This window comes from Colletotrichum fioriniae, assembly GCF_027942845.1.
Source record: "Colletotrichum fioriniae strain IMI 355084 chromosome Unknown scaffold_13, whole genome shotgun sequence".
NCBI classification, from domain to species: Eukaryota; Fungi; Ascomycota; class Sordariomycetes; order Glomerellales; family Glomerellaceae; genus Colletotrichum; species Colletotrichum fioriniae.
Genome location: NW_027076849.1, coordinates 634,333 through 653,010, shown reverse-complemented (window position 1 = coordinate 653,010; position 18,678 = coordinate 634,333). Strand labels below are relative to the sequence as shown.

At 51.0% G+C, this 18,678-nt stretch overlaps 6 protein-coding genes across 6 annotated transcripts; 2 read left to right on the top strand and 4 right to left on the bottom strand.

The window, feature by feature from the left end:
- Positions 1 to 1,463: 1,463 nt before the first annotated feature.
- Positions 1,464 to 2,858, bottom strand: pks3_3 (Mycolipanoate synthase; the record flags this gene model as incomplete). The annotated part of the gene is made up of 1 exon (XM_053197377.1): positions 1,464 to 2,858. One exon carries the CDS (start codon positions 2,856 to 2,858, stop codon positions 1,464 to 1,466), a length of 1,395 nt encoding a protein of 464 aa, XP_053045255.1.
- Positions 2,859 to 3,322: 464 nt separating this feature from the next.
- On the bottom strand, positions 3,323 to 7,177 carry pks3_2 (Mycolipanoate synthase; the record flags this gene model as incomplete). Its single annotated transcript, XM_065758785.1, has 1 exon — positions 3,323 to 7,177. The coding sequence occupies one exon, from the start codon at positions 7,175 to 7,177 to the stop codon at positions 3,323 to 3,325; it is 3,855 nt and encodes a 1,284-aa protein (XP_065612552.1).
- Positions 7,178 to 10,020: 2,843 nt separating this feature from the next.
- On the bottom strand, positions 10,021 to 10,569 carry pks3_1 (Mycolipanoate synthase; the record flags this gene model as incomplete). The annotated part of the gene is made up of 2 exons (XM_065758784.1): positions 10,021 to 10,512; positions 10,564 to 10,569. 2 exons carry the CDS (start codon positions 10,567 to 10,569, stop codon positions 10,021 to 10,023), a joined length of 498 nt encoding a protein of 165 aa, XP_065612551.1.
- A 3,703-nt stretch (positions 10,570 to 14,272) lies between these two features.
- Positions 14,273 to 15,099, top strand: N0V96_009924 (uncharacterized protein; the record flags this gene model as incomplete). Its single annotated transcript, XM_053197380.1, has 2 exons — positions 14,273 to 14,534; positions 14,588 to 15,099. 2 exons carry the CDS (start codon positions 14,273 to 14,275, stop codon positions 15,097 to 15,099), a joined length of 774 nt encoding a protein of 257 aa, XP_053045258.1.
- A 337-nt stretch (positions 15,100 to 15,436) lies between these two features.
- Positions 15,437 to 16,481, bottom strand: N0V96_009923 (uncharacterized protein; the record flags this gene model as incomplete). Its single annotated transcript, XM_053197381.2, has 5 exons — positions 15,437 to 15,545; positions 15,642 to 15,733; positions 15,795 to 15,931; positions 15,987 to 16,115; positions 16,169 to 16,481. The coding sequence occupies 5 exons, from the start codon at positions 16,479 to 16,481 to the stop codon at positions 15,437 to 15,439; spliced, it is 780 nt and encodes a 259-aa protein (XP_053045259.2).
- Positions 16,482 to 18,075: 1,594 nt separating this feature from the next.
- N0V96_009922 (uncharacterized protein) lies at positions 18,076 to 18,639 on the top strand (the record flags this gene model as incomplete). The annotated part of the gene is made up of 2 exons (XM_065758783.1): positions 18,076 to 18,125; positions 18,174 to 18,639. The coding sequence occupies 2 exons, from the start codon at positions 18,076 to 18,078 to the stop codon at positions 18,637 to 18,639; spliced, it is 516 nt and encodes a 171-aa protein (XP_065612550.1).
- Between the last annotated feature and the right edge of the window lie 39 nt (positions 18,640 to 18,678).

Genomic DNA, 18,678 nt, shown 5'->3' with positions numbered 1-18,678 from the left:
GTTCAACAGTCAAAGATTCAGCAAACTTTGCCATAAGATCTTCAGGTAATGCTGGGACTTGCATCTAGGCATGGGACGAATAACCCAGAAATTAGTTTCCAAGAGATGCCACCTTGCTGATCCGTAGTATATCTCGTGCTCAAGATCAAACTCCTATATCCTAAGTCCTAAGTCCTAACTCGAAATTGACAATGATAGCCAAACCGTCCTCCCAACAATATCTCGGCCAGGTATTCATTATGATGTCGATCCAATTTGGCCTAGGTGTCTCTTCAAACTTGCAAAAGAGGCAACTTTTACCTGGACGCCAAGATTCTAGGATAGCACAGCGCCACATTTGAGCTGGATCTAGGCCTATATTCTGGTTGAGACTTCGGGTCTTGGCTCCCTAGTCATAGCCTTGTATTGTAGTTCTCGTGACAGATCATCTCACGCTATTCGCGCTGATAACCTGTTTGAGTGTAGGAAGGGAGAGATTTCGATGGGAAGGGAATCCCGCAGGTTGCGCAGGCGTTGGCCACCGCACACTTCCGAGACCCTGGATGTGATAATTGATGGTAATGTGATAGCTTCAACTCATAGCAACCGTAAGTTGCCACAGCTCGGCGACCTCGGCGGCCGGCCTGGCCACTCGCAAGCCTAGCCAATTTCCCAGTCGACTTGATGCAAGGAGGTCACATCAAAGACATCCACCTAGCCAAATCAGTTGAAGCTATAATTAGTTGAGGATGCTCGAGGGCCCAAAACATGAGATGATGCAGTGTATGGCATGTCTTTCTAATAGTCACACGACGCTGGGAAGTGCCAGCTAGCCTTTTGACCGGCGAGGGATCTCCCATGAAATGTGTCAATGCTACATCAGAGCAAAGAGCATATACCGGCTTTTATGTTATAGCACGACTAAGGTAATTAGCAAATAGCGACATCGTGACGTTGCTTGAACATACCTCCTTGTTTTACGGCCTTTGGTCTTCCGTCTTATGGCCCTTATCAATAGTCTTAGTTCAGGCTTGAACTACCTTACCACGTTTACGATCATCGTGGTAGGCTGCTACTCTGCGAGCTTTAGCTGCGCCCTGAACACAAACACATGTACCTATCTTGACTGGAGCCAAGATTGACAATGCACCAGATTGGTAGCTGTGGCTCTTCCAGGTTTATTTGTCACAACATCGTGCGCAGCCTCGAGATACCTTCCCGTCGTTCCCAAGCCCTTATTCAAGTGGCAGGGATCAGGACCAGAGATGTCACCCACTTCGCCGATGTTTTATGGACCATCACTCAGAGCAATCAAAATTGAAGAAGATGATGATGATTGATGTGCGATTCTGAAGTCTTAATCCTTGAGGAGTAACAGAACTATTCAAAGATGAGAAAGGCCTGACCAAAGTGCCCCCCTATGCCACCAACTCCGTAGAAAGACTTTTGTAGTTTACATGCGGGTATCAAGATAAGTTTCAGTTTCACCTCCCGATGGGGTAGTTGAACATGAGGAGGCCATTCAGACCCCCAACCCAGCCATCGTCATCATAGTCCGACGCGTCGCCCTTGCCTGGTCCGCAGATGACACACGGCACACCTCCTTTCCAGTCACCATTGCTGGACTCTCCGACCATCTCGCCTTCGACACGGATTTCGGTGCCGATACCTGCGCCGGCGCTTCGCTTGCCGTCGATACTAACCTCGAGCTCGCCATCGCGGTTCTTGCTGCTGACTTTGAGCGTGACCTTTGTGTTAAGGGGGAGGACCAAAGGTCGGAAGCTTAAACTTCGTGGACAGATTGGTGTGATGAGAAGCGATTTGACAAGGGGGTGTATGATGGAACCGCCGGCGCTCAGGCTATAGGCGGTAGAGCCTGTAGGGGTGCTCAGTAATATGCCATCTGCGACAGCTTCCGTCAGGAATCGGTTATTAAGGTAAATGTCGATATGGGCAAGGTGAGGCTTTGGCCCCCGGTGAATGAGAAGTTCGTTAAGAGCGTGGATTGGTTGAGGAATGTCACGTTTCGAAAGTATGGTGTCCTCGGGGTGTTCGGCTGGTAGGTGTGCTTGTGACTTCGTCGTCGGGAGTAATTGGCTGCTGATGTTCTGGCCGTTGTTGTCGTACACGCCGACGCGTAGTCGGTGTCTAAGCAAAATCTTGGCTGCCCGACTCTGTCCCATACTCTTGCCAGGTGATGCGTGCCATCCAGACTGAGCCCCATCCTTGACGTCGTGCTCCTTCTCTCCGCTTGCGACTCTTGTGTGTGGCGTCAATAGATCATCCGCGGCGACGCCACTCCCACTCATGTAAGCCTCTCTCCAGGCCCTCTTGTATTCCTCGAACTTCCACTCTGCCAGGAACCCTATTGTACCAAAGTTGAATGCAAGAATGGGGGGCACGGCTTGGTACATGCTGAAATGGCTTGCGGCGCGCAGAATGGTTCCGTCGCCTCCAAGCGTCGTGATCATGTCGATTCTGTCCGGGAATGCCGATGGGTCGCACGTGTAGATGGGGAAGTTGAAGGACTCGTGAACCATCTGAGCGACTCTTGGCTCAAATATCAGGTTCAGACCAGAGTATGTACTTTGTAGGTGCTTCGCAAAGTCGATGGTCGCTCGTAGGACTTGAGGGGACCGCAGCTTCGGCATCAAGAGGATATTTCGCGGAGGCGTCGGCCAGTGTAGAGATAGCAGGCCAGAGGTCGAGTTCGGAGGGTCGCGGTATTTCGGAACAACTCTGGGCGGGAGGGAGGAGACATCGCGAATCTCGGCAGCTCGAACAGCCGCGGTCGTCGAAAAGTGCAACGGTCGAAATGCTCGAATCTGCGCCGCAGCCCGCGGCCTGGCGCACAGGCGGAAGGCTCCTGACCTTGACATTGTCGTAAATCTGTAGTTCAGGTAGAGAGGTGCGAAAGGTAGCGGATGTCACTCATGGTCGAGTGGCGTGCTCTGGGCCGCTGCGTAAACAGTTGACTGAGCGCGAGATGTGGTGGTGGGAATGGTTGCGCCGCGATGAACTGCCAATGACGACAATTCCATTGGAGAGCCCCACTCTAGCTTTTCTTCCGCACCTCACCGAGCTGAGTCATCCAGCTCAGGCACTTCACCGAAGACGCCGAGTCGGTGAGTCTCATCTCGGAACGTTGCTCCGATCACATCGGCCCCACACCCCGCTCCCGGACCGGCACCATGAAGTGTAGGTCAATTTGGAGAGATGATTACGGCAGTCTGGGAGAATGATTATACAAGAGTGTGGTAGTGAGATATCTGGCTATGTAATCTTATGATTTCTTTCCGTTCGTCTATCCCATACCGGACATCCTTTACATCTACATTTAAGTCTATTTCTTTGAGAGCGCCATCATTCTGTCTTTCAGCTGTCTCCCAGCAAGTTGCCCGAGCTGATCGAAGCTCTGCGCGCTTGTCAGCTGCAACACACTTATGTCTACACCAAGCGTGTGTTTCCACCAATTACGGATCTCAATGGTCATGAGAGAGTCGACTCCAAGCGCTGAAGGTGACAGAGTGGTGTCAATCCCGCCTGCATCCACCTCACGCATGAGGAACCCAGATACCCGACGCGCGATTTCTCGCGCGAGATATGCCGTTGACGCCGTTGTTTCAATCTCTTCCAGTCTCGACTGCAGACTAGATAGGAATTCAGCTAAGCCCGATGACCCAGCCTCCTTCCGAGACGCCCTCTCATTCTCCGCAATGTCTGGATATAGGTTCATGCGAGAGTCGTGCTTCCACACTACTCGATTGCCAGAATCATTGATGGAAGTGCTGCAGTCAAGACCAAGTACCACTTGGCCACTTACAGCTGACCGGACTGTCTCAGTCTCTGCACCCGTTACCACTGGCCGACTCTCAGCGATGGCGAGCTGAACACCTCGGAGCATGTCGGCTTCGGAAACCAGCTTGGAGCCAGATTTTGTCATGACATCTTCCACTTCTTGTGTACGACTGACATATCCCACATCCTCGACGCCTCCTAGGTCAACCACAGAGCAAGGCTGACCCAGACCCCGGCGGTACTGAGCAAATGCATCGAGGAAAGTGTTGGCAGCTGCGTAGTTTGCTTGACCTGGGTAACCATGTACACCCGATGTGCTACCAAAGAGCACAAAGAAGTCAATGTCATGAGGCAGAGCACGATGGAGGTTCCATGTCCCGCGTATCTTGGGTGATGTTGCCGTTTGCCACTGTGACAGTGTTAGATCAGAAAGTGCACCGTCGGCAAGCACCATTGCCAGGTGCAGGACACCCGCGATCCGCTTGGATGAACCGAGTCTGGAAATGACAATTTGCATGGCCGGCTCGTCTGCTATGTCGCATGGTACGGCATCGGCCTCGCAACCTGCATAACGAAGTTCTGACAGCAGAGCTTGATCATCATTGCTGCGTCCGGCGGATCTGGAGATGAAGAGTAGACTTTTGGCACCGTGGGAGGCCATCCATCGTGCTATTGTACCTCCAAGACCACCCATACCGCCGACAAGTACGTAAGTAGCTTGCTCACGGAACTTGGGAATCATAGGCACTCGAGATACCTCAAATGCCGCGTCATCGTTTTCGGTCATGTCGAGGACCACCTTTCCAGTATGGGTACCCTGGTACAAGTGTCGGAAGGCGTCTTCAGCTTCACGACATGCGAACACCTTTGCAGGCCTCACGGACTGAATGTGATTTTGCTGATACAAGTCCACACATTGCTGCAGCAAGCGATGAATGATGGCGGGGTTCTCAACGGCCAGATTCGCCATCTCGACGCCAATAAAAGATCGGTTTCCATCAAAGGCTGCCATGGCAAGTTTTCCGCCCGCTAGGGTGTCTTTCTTCCCCAGCTCGATGAAGGTGCCATGAGGAGCGACACAATCCCATGATGCATGGAGAAGCTCTCCAGATAGAGAGTTCAACACAACGTCAACGCCGAGACCACCAGTCGCTGCTTTGACGCCCTCCACAAAACTGATGTCTCGAGAAGAGAAGATGTGCTCCTTGGGAATATTCCACTCTCTGATAAGAAAGTCTATCTTTTCGTCGCTGCCCACAGTCGCGTAGACTCTGGCTCCGATCCATCGAGCTACTTGTATGGCCGCAATACCAACACCACCGGCGGCGCTGTGGATAAGCACAGTTTGACCAGCACTAAGACCAGCTTTTTCTACCAGGGCTCGGAGGACTGTGATGAAAATGCAGGGCATTCCAGCCGCTTCAGAAAAGGCAAGTGTGCTGGGAATGCGGACGCAAAGCTGTGCTGGAACCAGTATCTCCGTGGAGAAGCAGGCGGCCTCGGGTGCGAAGATCATAACGCGATCACCAACCCGAACATCCATCACAGAAGTTCCAGCAGACGTCACAATACCGCTGGCTTCACATCCAAGTCCTTTCATAGCTGAAGGCTTGATCAGGCCCATGGCTGTCACAACGTCTTTGAAGTTGAGACCTGCTGCGCGGACATCGATCTTGACGTGGTCGGATGGTATCTCGTCGGGCAATTGACGAGACACCCAGTGGAGAGTCTGTAGGGCCCCGGGCCTCGAGATTTGCAACATCTTGCTAGAAGAGACCGAAGGCTTGGACGAAAGAGCGCGAGAGATTGGTGTCCACTTGCATCGCGGGATCAAAATGCGGCCCGAGGTGTAGGAGAATTCCACATCTTCACCCATATTCGAAGCCAAGGCTGCGTGTTGGGAGATAAGTCTCCTTGAGACTTGAGACACGGCTTGCAGAGAATCTGCCGTGATGCTGTCAAGCTCCATAGTAGCGAATTGTACACCCATCTCAACTCTTGCTGTTCTCGCGATGCCGAGCACCGGAGCGAAGGTCGGATCGACGGACCCGAGTTGGCAGGGTCGCGTGAGCCAGAGTAAGATCGAGTTGTTATCTTGAAGAGTCTTCAGCAGCCTCTTGAGGATATCTAGCTTGATTTCTGTCATGTCGTGAAAATAGCCATCATCGCGGCACAGGTCAATCACAGACACCACTATGCTACCGGCTTGCAGGTTTTTACAACCTGCATGTGGCGTGGAAATGGTGATGGGGTGACCTAGACCCCACAAGGCTTGATCGATTTCGGCCACCACTGGATGTGACTCTTCTTCGCAAAGCAAGGTCATTTGCCCTGAATTGAAATCACTTTCCTTAGGCGCAGCAGGACGAGAAATGATGGTAGCATTGAGCTTGTGTTGAGGCTTAGCATCGTAGACAACCTCCGGAGTTGAAAAGCCAGCCAGAGATAGACGTTCCTCCCATTGCCTGGGAGAGATGTAAGGCTCGTCTGGGCGGCTGTCAGAGTTGCCGAGCCACCATCCTGAAAGGTGACCCATGATGAAGTTGATCCATTTTGTGTTGCAGCACAACTCGTGCATCAGGAGTCTCCCGTCAGGCTTCAGCAATGATCTGACATGCTGCAATGTCTCGTCCAGCTTTGGAGTGGCATGGAGCACATTACTCGCAACGATGAGATCGTAGTCTTCGCGGCCAAACCCCTGAGCAGCTGGATCGCGACTAATATCCAAGACACGATAGTCCAAGAGTCCAGGAGCTATGTCATGAAAGCGCTCTTTTGCTGCCGGGAAGAACCCAGCAGAGACGTCAGTGAGAACGTAGGTCCCTAGCACCTTGCCATCTTCAAAGCAGCCTGTGAGATCTTTGAGAATGCGCGAAGTCAAACCTCCGGTTCCGGCGCCGATCTCAAGAATTTTGAGATGGCGGCCTCGTTTGTGGGATAGAAGTTGCAACAAAGGCTTGTAGGTGAAAAGAGTGTTCATCCAGTCATACAGTTTATGAAGTGCGTTGTCTTTCAGGAATACCTCGAGAGGGCTGCCTGTCCCGTTGAAGAGTTCTTGGGCATGTGTGTAACAACGCTCTATGAGAGTAGCCACTGCTGATGCAGGGGTCTTCTTCAACCTCAAGACGATGCCTTTGATCTTCGCATGAACCTCTCCGGCATCTTCATGAAGCAGTTGGGGACTACATTTGCTGATCTGGGATCGCAACCAGGTGTAGTGCTTTGTCAAATGTGTTTGGACCTCGGTAATCGGTATGTCTGCTGCGTCTACTTCTTTGAGTGCCGCTGCGCCGCAAAGTACAAAAAGCTCTTCCAGTTGCTGATGGATCTCTGGGAAAGAAGAGTCGGAGGCAGGCGACACCACGTCTGCTGTCATGTCAATGTCTTGTTCCCAAGCCATGACAGCAACCTTCGAACTACCCGTCGCTCCCGCAACAGCATCTTCTAGTTCAATTGGGGAGAGTCGGAGGCCTTTCATGAAGACGACTGGTTCCTCTGCTGGACGATCGAATATTGTCCCAGAGCAATCCCCCAGATAGTCTCCTTTACCGCCAGACGTGATACTCTGAAGCAAAATGTTCTTCTTCGAAGCTTTCGAAATGATGAAAAGCTCATCAATACGAGTCGGCAGATATAGCCCGTCAAGCAAGCGAGGCTCCCCCTGAGTGGTTCGCGACGATGAGAGACTGAAGCATCTGATCAATCGTGGCTGGATGTAGAGCATAACGATCTTGATGCTCTAGAGTACCTCTTTTATCAGAAACTTCGACCGATACAGCTGTTGACTTGACGCTGGCACGAATCTTTCTCATGCCTCGGAACTCCGGACCATATCTGTATCCGACCCGCGACATGGCTTTATACCATCGCGCAGGCTCCACAGAACGAAGGAAGGACTCTGCGTCAAGTCTAATGATATCCGGGCCTTTGGAGACCTGACCACCCCTGGCACGACATCTGCAGTGCGTTGTCCATATGCCGGATGGAGTACAACTCTGAATCGTGAGATCCCACCACTCGGAAGTCTCCTCGTGAGTGAGCTCTTCTTTTCTCATAGAAGTAAAAAGCTCGACTTTGCTTTCTTGAGAAAGAACGAGAGCATTCGCAATCCGTAAGTCCCGGACAGTGTAGGATGACTCCCCAGAAAGTTGTCGGATTGATTCACCAGCCATCGCGATGTACGCGGCAGCTGGGAACACAACATCCGAGCCGACGCAATGGTCCAGAATCCAAGGAACCTTGTCTAGTGAGAGAAGACACCTCCAACTAGGTGCTGTACTCGAACTTCCCAGCGTGCGTGATCCGAGCAGTTCGTGTGGCGGGTGTTCAGAAAACTGCCAGGACTGAGTTACGCGTGAATCTGGCCAGAAGGTCTTGCTCAAATGCCATGGGTATGGTGGGAGGTCTGTCAACGGCCGCGCCCCATCAGGGATGGGAAACTTGACGGGAACGCCTCGGCAGTGCAGCTCGCCAATGGCAGCAAGAAAGGCTGCTGCGCTGTTAGAGCCTCGCTTCTGCACGGACAAGTAAGGCGGAATGATGGCCATCTCTGTGTATATCTGTTTCAGGGGACCGGCCAGCGCTGAGTGTGGGCCAACTTCTAAGTGTAATGTTGTCGATGATGTTTGGAGCAGTCGTACCACAGCTTGTCGGAAGAGGACTGGTGATTCCAGGTTTCGCTGCCAATACTCGGCACCAAAGTCGGAGCCTCGCTCAAGCGTTTGGGATGAGACGCTGGAGTAGAAAGGGACGTTTGGCGATTCGGGACTCAGGTGGGACTTGATAAGAGATTGATACTCCGTGCCAACTGCACGCATGTGATCTACGAGAAGGTGTTATCAGTCAAATGCTTGTAGGGAAAGTCTTCATTTTGGACTTACGAGAATGATATGCCTTGTCGACCTTAAGCAAACGAACCAGCGCCTCTGGCCGAGCAGACCTGATTGCGCTGCAGACTGTCTCAAGGGCATCCGAGTCTCCAGATAAAGTCACACTAGAGTTACTGTTCTCACAAGCGATGACGACTTTAGTCGTCAAGAATGGTTCAACTTGCTCTCTTCCCAATCCAATGGCCGCCATAGAGCCTTGAGATTCTAATTTTTTAACCATAGACCCGCGGTAGTAAGCGACGATAATTGCTTCTTTAAGCGTGAGCACACCAGCCGCGTATGCAGCTGCAATCTCACCACTAGAATGACCAACGACAGCCTTGGGTGCAATCCCATATCTAGCAAGATGTCTTGTCAGGGCAATCTGAACTGCAGTGCAAATGGGTTGGGCAAATTCTGCCTCCCCGAGGCGAGAGGTGGAATCTGATCTCATGAGCTCATCTGGTACATGTCATCGTTAGCTGATCTTCCTCATTGGCGATTTCTGTGTAAGGATGCACTGACTCCTGATATCCCAGCTTGGACGGTGCTCTTGTGGAAGACTCTTCAAGACGGCGTCCATGTCCCTGATATCCTGCAGGAAGTCTCTAATACTTTTCATCAAATGCGAACCCATCCGGGCCCATTGAGCGCCTTGACCGGTGAAGACGAATGCGATGCCCTCAAATTGAGAGCTTGGGCGGAAACTAGGTGTGGGCGGAAGGGTGAAAGCCAATTGGTTGCAGTCATCGGTCACGACTGCAAAAGTGCGATGCGCTAAATGAGAGCGACGATGCATCAACGTGTATGAAAGATCTTCCAACTTTGCAGGCCTGGCTCGGAGAAACTCCTGGTGGTCGTGTACAGTTCTCTTGAGCGACTCTTCGTGCCCCGCAGAGAATAGCAGCAGAGTCGCTGGCTCTCTCCTCAGAGGTGGTGAAGGAGGTGGTGTTTCGACATTGCCGTGGCTTCGAACCGTGGTCGAACTTCCTACTGATGCAGCAGATTCTAAGATTATCTGGTCATGTCAGCTCTCGAATCTCGAGGATATTGACGGGCGCTATACATGGACATTGGTGCCTCCGATTCCAAAGCTATTGACACCTATTCTTTCTGCCCTTTCTTCAGGCCAGGGCTGCGGTTCTGTTGGCACCTTCAAGCCTGTTGATGTGAAAGGAACTGTTGTTGCTGCTCAGTACCGGACGCCGTGAAAGATGAACGTCATGAACTTACTGCTGACACTAGGGGTATCGAATTTGATATTAGGTATAATGGTTTTCGTTTCCAGAGATACCACTGCCTTGATTATGCTTGATATCGCCGAAGCTGCTTCAGAATGGCCGAGGTTGGGCTTAATCTGAGAAAATGTCAACAGCTATTGGTAAAGCGAAGCCATGACACTCACGGATCCAATGAGCATTCCTTTTTCTCCGAATACAGCGCCAATAGTGCATGCCTCAATGGTATCGCCCACAACCGTGCCGGTGCCGTGGCATTCAACCATGGCAGTCTGCCATATCTCGTTCTCTGGTATACCTGCGTGTCGATATGCGTCGCGAATCAACTGCTGCTGTGCCTGTGCACTCGGTGTGGTCAGGCCAAGGGTCCTCCCGTCAGAGTTCGTTGCTGACCCTCTGATGATGGCACGAATCGGGTTCCCGTCGCGGATCGCGCAGTCGAGCTTTTTGATGTAGAGGCAATTGATGGCTTCTGCACGGGCGTACCCGTTAGCACTGGCGTCGAACGTCTTGCATGAAGCATCGGGCGAAAGCACGCTCTGCTCGGCCATGAGTTTGGTGAAGCCTGGCGAGAGCATCAAATTCGCCCCGGCGACAATCGCAGAGTCGCATTCTCCGGCGCGTATTGCCTGGCTGGCTAGGTGGACTGCTAGACCAGCAGCTGAGCATGCTGTGCGGACGGTCATGCTATTGAGGAAGAAACGATTAGCTTGCACGGAACTCTTTAACTAAACGGGCGAACCAGAATCACCTAGGCCCTCTCAGATCAAAGGCATGAGAAATTCGGTTTGCCTGCACAAAATCCATATATCCTGTCAAGCGATACATGCCATCGTCTTGAGCATCGACGGCGTGCATTTCTCGCCAGTCATCTCCAAAACTGCCTACATAACACCCAATCCTCTGGCCCTGCCAGTCTGTTTCTGCAGCACTTTCCAGCGCCTCCCAAACGACTTGCAGAAGCAGCCGCTGCTGAGGGTCTAGTTTCAGCAACTCTTTGGGGTTCATAGAAAACAGTGATGGGTCGAATTTGGATACATCGTCGTGTGTAAGCCAGTATCCTTCCTCGGTCGGCAAAGGCCCTGACTTCCCACTTGCTGTGAACTGGTGGGTTTCTGAGCTGTATCGCGGGTGATCTGGTTTGGAACGCGCATCTTTGCGGTTGATGAGAAAGTTGTACAGTGCAGTTGGGGTATTGATGCCGCCTGGTAACCGCAGACCAATGCCGCAAATCGCTATGGGCTCTGGCTTTGACATTGCTAATGCTCAAATTGGGGATAAGCTTCTTGTGGCAGTGAATGCGAATGTAAATATGATGATCAGTAGTTCGATGGTATGAGCATCAGACACCTTGGCCTCCAGTGTTCTACGCAAATCTTCAGCTTCGGCTTCTCTATTGCTGTGATGAAAGCTCACTATTCCACTCAGCCCGCTCTGTTCCGAGTGGAAAATGCAGCGAGACCGACCTGCAGTGTAAACAGGATTTCCACATGGTTACTGTCCTGGTGAATTCCCTCCAGGTGCCTGGATGATGGTTCGGACCGCAAAAAGCACCATGTTATAATTCGGACCGGGACAACTAGCGGGTATGATCCCTATGGGCGAGAGCTCCCCTACCACCATACCCAACTGAAGTGGTTCAGTTACTTTGCTGCAGGAGGACAGTTGGCACAGGGTTCATCCGACTAACATCTTCCAGCATCAGGTGAATCCAACGATCACCCCTCATAGAGAGATATTTTACGAACTTCTATACCTGTAGAGTGATACTTGATTATTTGCACGATCTTTTAGCATATGAACCCGAATTCTAGGCCATGGAAAAGTTGAGGTCGGTCTTCTGGCAATCTACGCCAAAATACAACGCTGTACGCACAAGCCAGTCCGACGATGACGACCCCCAAGAGGGCGTGGAAGAAAAGCTACGCAGTGAGCTGGCGGCATTGGAGAGCAACATTTGGTGTCTGCGCGTCAGTCTACTCATCACCATTGTAGCCCTCCTTCTTGTGACCGTTTTCGCAGTGGTCGATAGAGTTTCATATGATAAAGCGTCACTTAATTGCGGGAAGGGGGCACATAGGTAGTGACCCGAATGGGTTCGTGCCTCCAGGTGAGCCGCCTCTTCCTGAGTGAAGCAAGCGCGACGATAGCTTGACTTACAAGTTGGTTTTAGGGATTGGTGAGCCACCGCGGTGGACGCTGTTTGACAGCACATCGCCATATTATATTGAGGAGGACACTTTCTATGATTTGAACAAAACCAAAATGATGGCGAAAAGGTTGAAGAGCCTTCACAACTGTATATCCATGTATTTCCTCTACGTTTTTGAGCACGCCGCTTACGAATTACCAGCCTCAAACGTCCTTGTGAATGGAAACTTTGCAGATTGGAAGAAGCCGGACGGCACTGTAGCGAAGCTGCCAGCATATTATTCTACAGTATCATATCGACAAACATACATCATCCGGTCTTTTCACCAGATGCATTGTCTAGTGAGTGACAGTACTACTTATTGACCAGAGTTCTTCTAATGACCTAGTAGATCTCGATTGCAGAAGAGTATGGACATAGGGCAAACAATGTATCGTCGCAGTGGGCTCTAAGCACATAGCCCACTGTCTAAATGCGATCCGCGAAGCCATCATGTGTTTAGCGGACGCTACGCCAATGACCTACGTGAACGGCTTTGCCGTCGGGCATGTCACGGATGACCAGCAATTCATGTGCAGGGACTGGTCAGCGCTGCGCAAATGGGCGAACGATCCGGTGAGGGGAATTCGCTATAAGAACGTCGCGCCTGAGGGGGCGGGCTATGACAACAACACTGAGATTATCCCTTTCCCAGAGCTTTCAGAGTTGGAGAAGGTCGGCCAGGCATGAGCTTGGGCGCATATCTACCAACTAATTCGAGGCCTCGGATTAGTGGGTTTAGTAGAGATGGCACCGAGATGCGGCGGGTAACGGCAAAAAAGTACGAGGAGGATAGCGCTGTTCATACCTTTCAAAAATAACCGTAACACACTAACAGGACCTTGAAGGAGCCAGAAAAGATCGCATTTCACCGTGTAAAACTTCATCTTTAAGTGAGAGGTAGATGTGTAAAGGGTCCTATTGATGTCCACGTAGAAACTCAGCCTAGCTACGTGTAATGTTTTAACATGTCATTTGTATGTGCTCAACTTTGAATGCTGTCGAAAATGTTGAGCTATCTGAGTGAGGCAAGCCTCTGAACACGCTGTAGAAACCAAATAACACATCCCAGCCTTCGACCAAACCCTACTCTCTCCCAACTACCCGACTAAACAGTCCACCTCATGAGGCTCATTGTACACCCGAGTGATGTTTGGCAAGTCAATTTCCCAAGACTGCGGAATACCGTTGTACAGGATGCAGTGCTCAACATGCTTCGGGTCTCGGCAAAGAGAGTCCAGAACTCGAGGATTGAAATGCGACGCATAAGTGATCCTATCCCAGACATAGCTGCAATGCATGTGATGGATGGTGCCGTCTGTAAAGATTTCGCCGTGTTCGCCACTGGCAGCCACATCAAAGGGAACTTCGTTGATACGTTCTCGCTCGTACCAATACGTCGTGTTCCGCCACTTCATGTAGCCCAAGTATTTCTCGTGCATCTCTTCATTGAAGCATCTGGGGTGCATCCAGGTGGAAAGCATAAAGTCATAGACACAGCCTCGGACTTTGGACTCTTTCCAGTCTGGAGAGCACTTGCCTAGCGATACAGGCTCGGGGGATCGTGCGGGTGTCATGTCGTGGGTTATTCGCCCAAGGTAAAAGATCCCAACTGCTAGGGGTACGAAGGCGAGTTTTCCGGCTATTGCCCATATGCCGCTGCGCCGCGCTTTACGCTTCTGCGGGACTCCAGCGCTGTAATCCACTGAACCGGTCTCATCATGGTAGCTAGTCCGTTGTGAGCTCGAGGCTTCGCTTTGCGATTGTGGCGGGAGGAAGGCCTGTTTCTCCATGTCGAGAGACGGGTTGGTAGAAGGAGTCCTGTCGGATGGAATGATGCTAGCTAAACGATACTGATTATCGAGGCCACAGTACCTGTAAACAGAACTGTTGATAAGTCAAGATGGTCCTTTGGCATGGATGTGGTGTGTAACATCAGCTGGAGATTGCAAGAGCACAAGTTCGGATACAATTGCGGATAAGGTTGGGGCCATATCTCGGACCGTAGCCACAGTGGGCCAGCATCCCGGCCGGTCAGTGAAATCATGGAGAGCAAACAGTTGGTGGAAAGTTCAGTCCTTTCCGCAGAGATCATTACCTTCAATTCGGTGGGTAGTATCCAAAAGTGTCGCTGCAATATCAACAATCCTCCAATTGCTGGTTGAGACCTTTGCCGAGAATACACCACTTCCTTCACCATGCCCGCAGCAAACCCGGTGTTGATCCAAGACATCCCAAGATCTCGTAATGAGCCGCCACCAGTATTTTTGATCCACGATGCTAGTGGGCTGCTCACCAGCTACTTCAAAGTCGGAACTTTAGGACGGAAAGTTTACGGAATATGGGATCCCAAGTTCGATGCGGACGGCATTGGTGGATGGCAGAGCGTAAAAGAAATTGCAGAAGCATACATTCGCCTCATCAAAAGAGTGATGCTCAGAGGAGAAATCGTCCTCGGTGGTATGTAGCATCGAAATCTTCGCCTATTGCTTCAACCGCTGACCAGAATACAGGATGGTCATTCGGGGGCGTTTTGGCAGTGCAAATCGCCCACATGCTAGCCACCTCAGGCCGTGGCCTGCGCGTGTCGAGGATCATTCTCATCGACTCAGTGTACCCTCGCTGCCCTCGTCCTGAAGCGCAAAAGGAGCCAGCAAAGTTGCATCACGCTCCAGCTCTTCCTGGCATCAACCAAGAAACCCGCGACAAACTCATGACGGCCCTAATGCGAGCGACATGTCTCTCTGACCAGTGGGACCCTCCGTCATGGGCGTTGCCGAGGACCGGTGTTCTCGGTACAGCCCGGTCCCGGGATGTCGACCCGACTCCGCCGCACGCGGTGCTAATCCGAGCCAAAGACTTGGTGCCCATGGCGGACCCGGCTGAGAAATGTCCCCTTGACAGAACTCGGTTCCTGCCTCAACTTGGTTGGGAGGATATGCTTAAAGGATTTGTTGAACAAGTCATTGAGACTTCTGGTAATCATTACAGCGTCTTTGATCCAGAACACGTAAGTGGTCACTGAAGCGAGCCTATTGTGCCAAAACACTTGCTAATCCAACGAGGAAGATCGACACCATCACCGCTCACATTCGGAAAAGTTTAGATATGAATCTTGATTGATAGGAGCAAACATTTGAGGGATGAATATGAGTACTTGGCCTTACAACCGTATTACATGTCCTTATTACAGAGGCAGGACATTCCTCAACATCTTGTTGAACTGATACCTGCCGCTATTAGATGCTGTGAACCCATGGTTCGCGACTGGCAACACCAACCGGATGAACACATCTCCGCAAATCCACCTCCAGGACTTTATGCAGTAACATGATTTTCTTAATGGCATGATTGCTGAGTCTCTAGTCTACGATCTCGTCATATTTATCTTTCTCATCCTCTGGTGCAACATTGACCCATTTCACTGCCCGTACCGGGTCGTGGGCCCACTCCCTCAGCGCAAAGAAGTCCCTACAATGACTCTGTTGATCGTCTGTGGTGTGGCCGACACCCATGCCATGAACGTAGGAAATTGGCGTGGCGTCCGCTAGGCATGTTATCGCTGACCTTACGGTATTCAAACAGTGAATGACATGGCCCGTTTCCCACTTTGACGTCTTATTATTCACCCTGTAGCCAATGTCCTCGAAAATAATTGACTGGTATCAATTGTGTTAGTGGCTCGCTTCTTTCGGCACTCCAGTTGTTTGAGATACTCACTATGCAGTGCATCTGGTGAAAAGCCCGGATACTATACAGTTCTGAACCCTTGCGGGTGACATACGCAGGAAGCGGTAGCTGCTTGTTATCGAAATCCATGTACGTGCTGTATTTTCCGTTGATTCTAACATTTGATGCTGTGCATTGAATTAGCTGGACTAGATCTCATTCAGCATCACCATGTCAACGAACCGTTATGCAGCATTTTGAAACCCCTCGCAGCAGCTTGTACACTTTCGAGGCTCTCAAAAACATCGGGCTTAAAATAGTGCGGATCAGTCCCGTCATCGTACTTGGCCCACTTGACAGGCTGTCCGATTTCTATGCCTCGAGTTAGGGGCGACGTGATAGCGTCAAGAAAGAGCTTGGCTCACCTGGAGGGACAAAACCACTAGGGTCAACTCCCAACGGGATGACTCCTTGTCGAGACCAGGCGGTACCAATATTGAGGAAGACAATGTATCCGAGAAGAATCATCAGCAGAATTCCTTCGGCCAAGGCTAGTCGTTGTATCTTGCGGAGGCGCTGATCCCATAAGACACGATCATGATTCCACTGGTCTGGAAAGGTCGGCGAGTCACCGCGGGGGTCACTGTGGTCTAGGTCCATTCCCCCGAGGCTTTCCAACTCGTCATCGTCCAGATTTTCTCCCTCTTCGAGGACGTCGTACCTGGCCGTTTTCCTCATATTGCTGGCAAAACTAACGGTCTTAGCCATCGCTTCTGACTAGGTAGAACTGAACGCAAAGCAGGATAATTCTAAGCGCAACTGAATAGCGAATCCAATTGCAGCGGTGAGGCTTACCGGGCTCAAGATCCTTAGAGCCGCTTGTTGATCAACCCATAGAGCCACCGAAACTTACAATACAGCTCTTACCCTAACAAACCTGACTGAGTAGCGGACCGAGGTGGCCTGCGTGAAGGTTTAGTAGCACTGTTTTAATCTGACCTGCTCCACCACGGACCGAAGCTTGCACGGAGCTACCCCGCCGTCGGACTTGACTCGGAGCTTTACTTTTCTAATTGGGGTGCAGCCGGATGCAACTGATGTGGTGCGAGCTATTCTTTCGGCCTTGGTCGAGCTCAATGAAGACGAGTTGAACGAAGAACGCAAGCTTCTGAGGTCTCTAATTTCCCCAGAGCAGTTTCGACCTAGGAAGGACGACCCAAACTTGGGTTTAAGCTTTACTCGAGATTTTTGACCACGCTCGAGAATTACCAGATATGGAAGCCAAGAAAAATGAAGTGACTTGGCGTTCTCTGCCGCGAAAGGACCAGCTCGCAATTCTATGTTTTTTACGGTTTGCCGAGCCGGTAGTGAGCATCTCATTGCTTGTGAGTAGACTATTTCTGCTGCGACGATATGCAGATTTGGCTGGGGGATCGCTGACAAGGCGTCCTAGACATATTTATTTTATCAATTGCAGTCTTTAGATGTGACGCTGGATTCGGGAGCGATCGTCCGACAAGTTGCTTACTTGCAAACAAGTTTTATGCTATCACAATGTTTCTCGTCCATGTTCTTGGGAAAACTGGCCGACTCTCCCAGGGGCGGTAGGAAACTTGTTCTCATGGGGGGCATAGCTGGATCATGTGAGTTCTTGCATCATACGCACTTGTGGATGTGTGATTGGGGACAACGTTCGACCGCTAACATTCGGGTTGGTACATGTAGTTCTCGGGTGCGTTGCTTTTGGTTTCATCACAAATTTTAAGCAGGCGCTGGCATTACGGATTCTCGAAGGTCTAGTCAACGGGAATGTGGCGACAGTGAGGACAATGGTGTCTGAGGTTGTTATTGAGAAACGGTTAGTCATTCTTGAGACTGACTAGAAATCATATAATGGCTAACGAGCTGGGAAGATTCCAGCCTCATGCTTTTTTGTTGCTCCCGATCTCGTTCAATGTCGCCGCCATGGCTAGTCCTCTGATGGCTGGGCAGCTGGCCGATCTGGCGGGGAAATATCCTGACAGGTTTGGGAACAATGCGTTTCTTATAGCGTGGCCGTATGCACCACCCGCCATTCTCAGCGGATGCATCATGCTGTTGGCATTCTTCGCCGTTTTTCTTTTCTTAGAAGAGGTGAGCCCGTACTATTCCACCTGCAATTGCTCACCAAAGCTTACAACTTCCGTTTCTCCAGACTCTTGAGCCATTGAAAGGTAGATACGATCCTGGTGTCGCCTTCACCCGAAGAGTTCGATCACTCATGTTTGGGACTAAAATTCCGGAAGCAACTAGAGCAAGCCATGAAGAAGCCACGGACGAAGAGATGTCACATATGATTGCGGATGACTCTGATCCGTCGGAGAGGGATTCCGAAGAGCAAAAGTCACCACTAAAGGCAGTCAAGATAACTCCCATAATCCTGCCGACTAGGCGCATGTTCACGAAGAACATGTGTCTCACGCTTGTATCATACGCGATCCAAGAGTATCATATCACGACGTACAACACTCTTTGGACGAGTTTCCTCAGCGATCCAGTCGACAAAGAGGGCAAACTCAAGCTGCCTTTCTTCTTCTCTGGAGGAGCCGGCATGAAGCCAGACCAAATTATGTGGTCTCTTTTCATCGTCGGAATGATGGGATTGCCTACACAACTGTTCATCTATCCCCGCATTAGTCGTCGCCTCGGTACCCTCAAGATGTGGCGCAAGTTCATGCTCGGAATGCCGCTACTGTACTTCATCTTGCCTTACATCGCAGCTATGCCATCGACTACACCACCACCAGCTGGCAAAACTGGCTTCATGGTGTGGTTCCTCATCATCCTGGTCCAAATCATGATGGTGGGGACGTCGACCTTCGTGGTACCAGCGCAACTGGTTCTTACCAATCTGTAAGTTGGAAGATTGGACCTCCTTCTTGTGATACTTGCACAT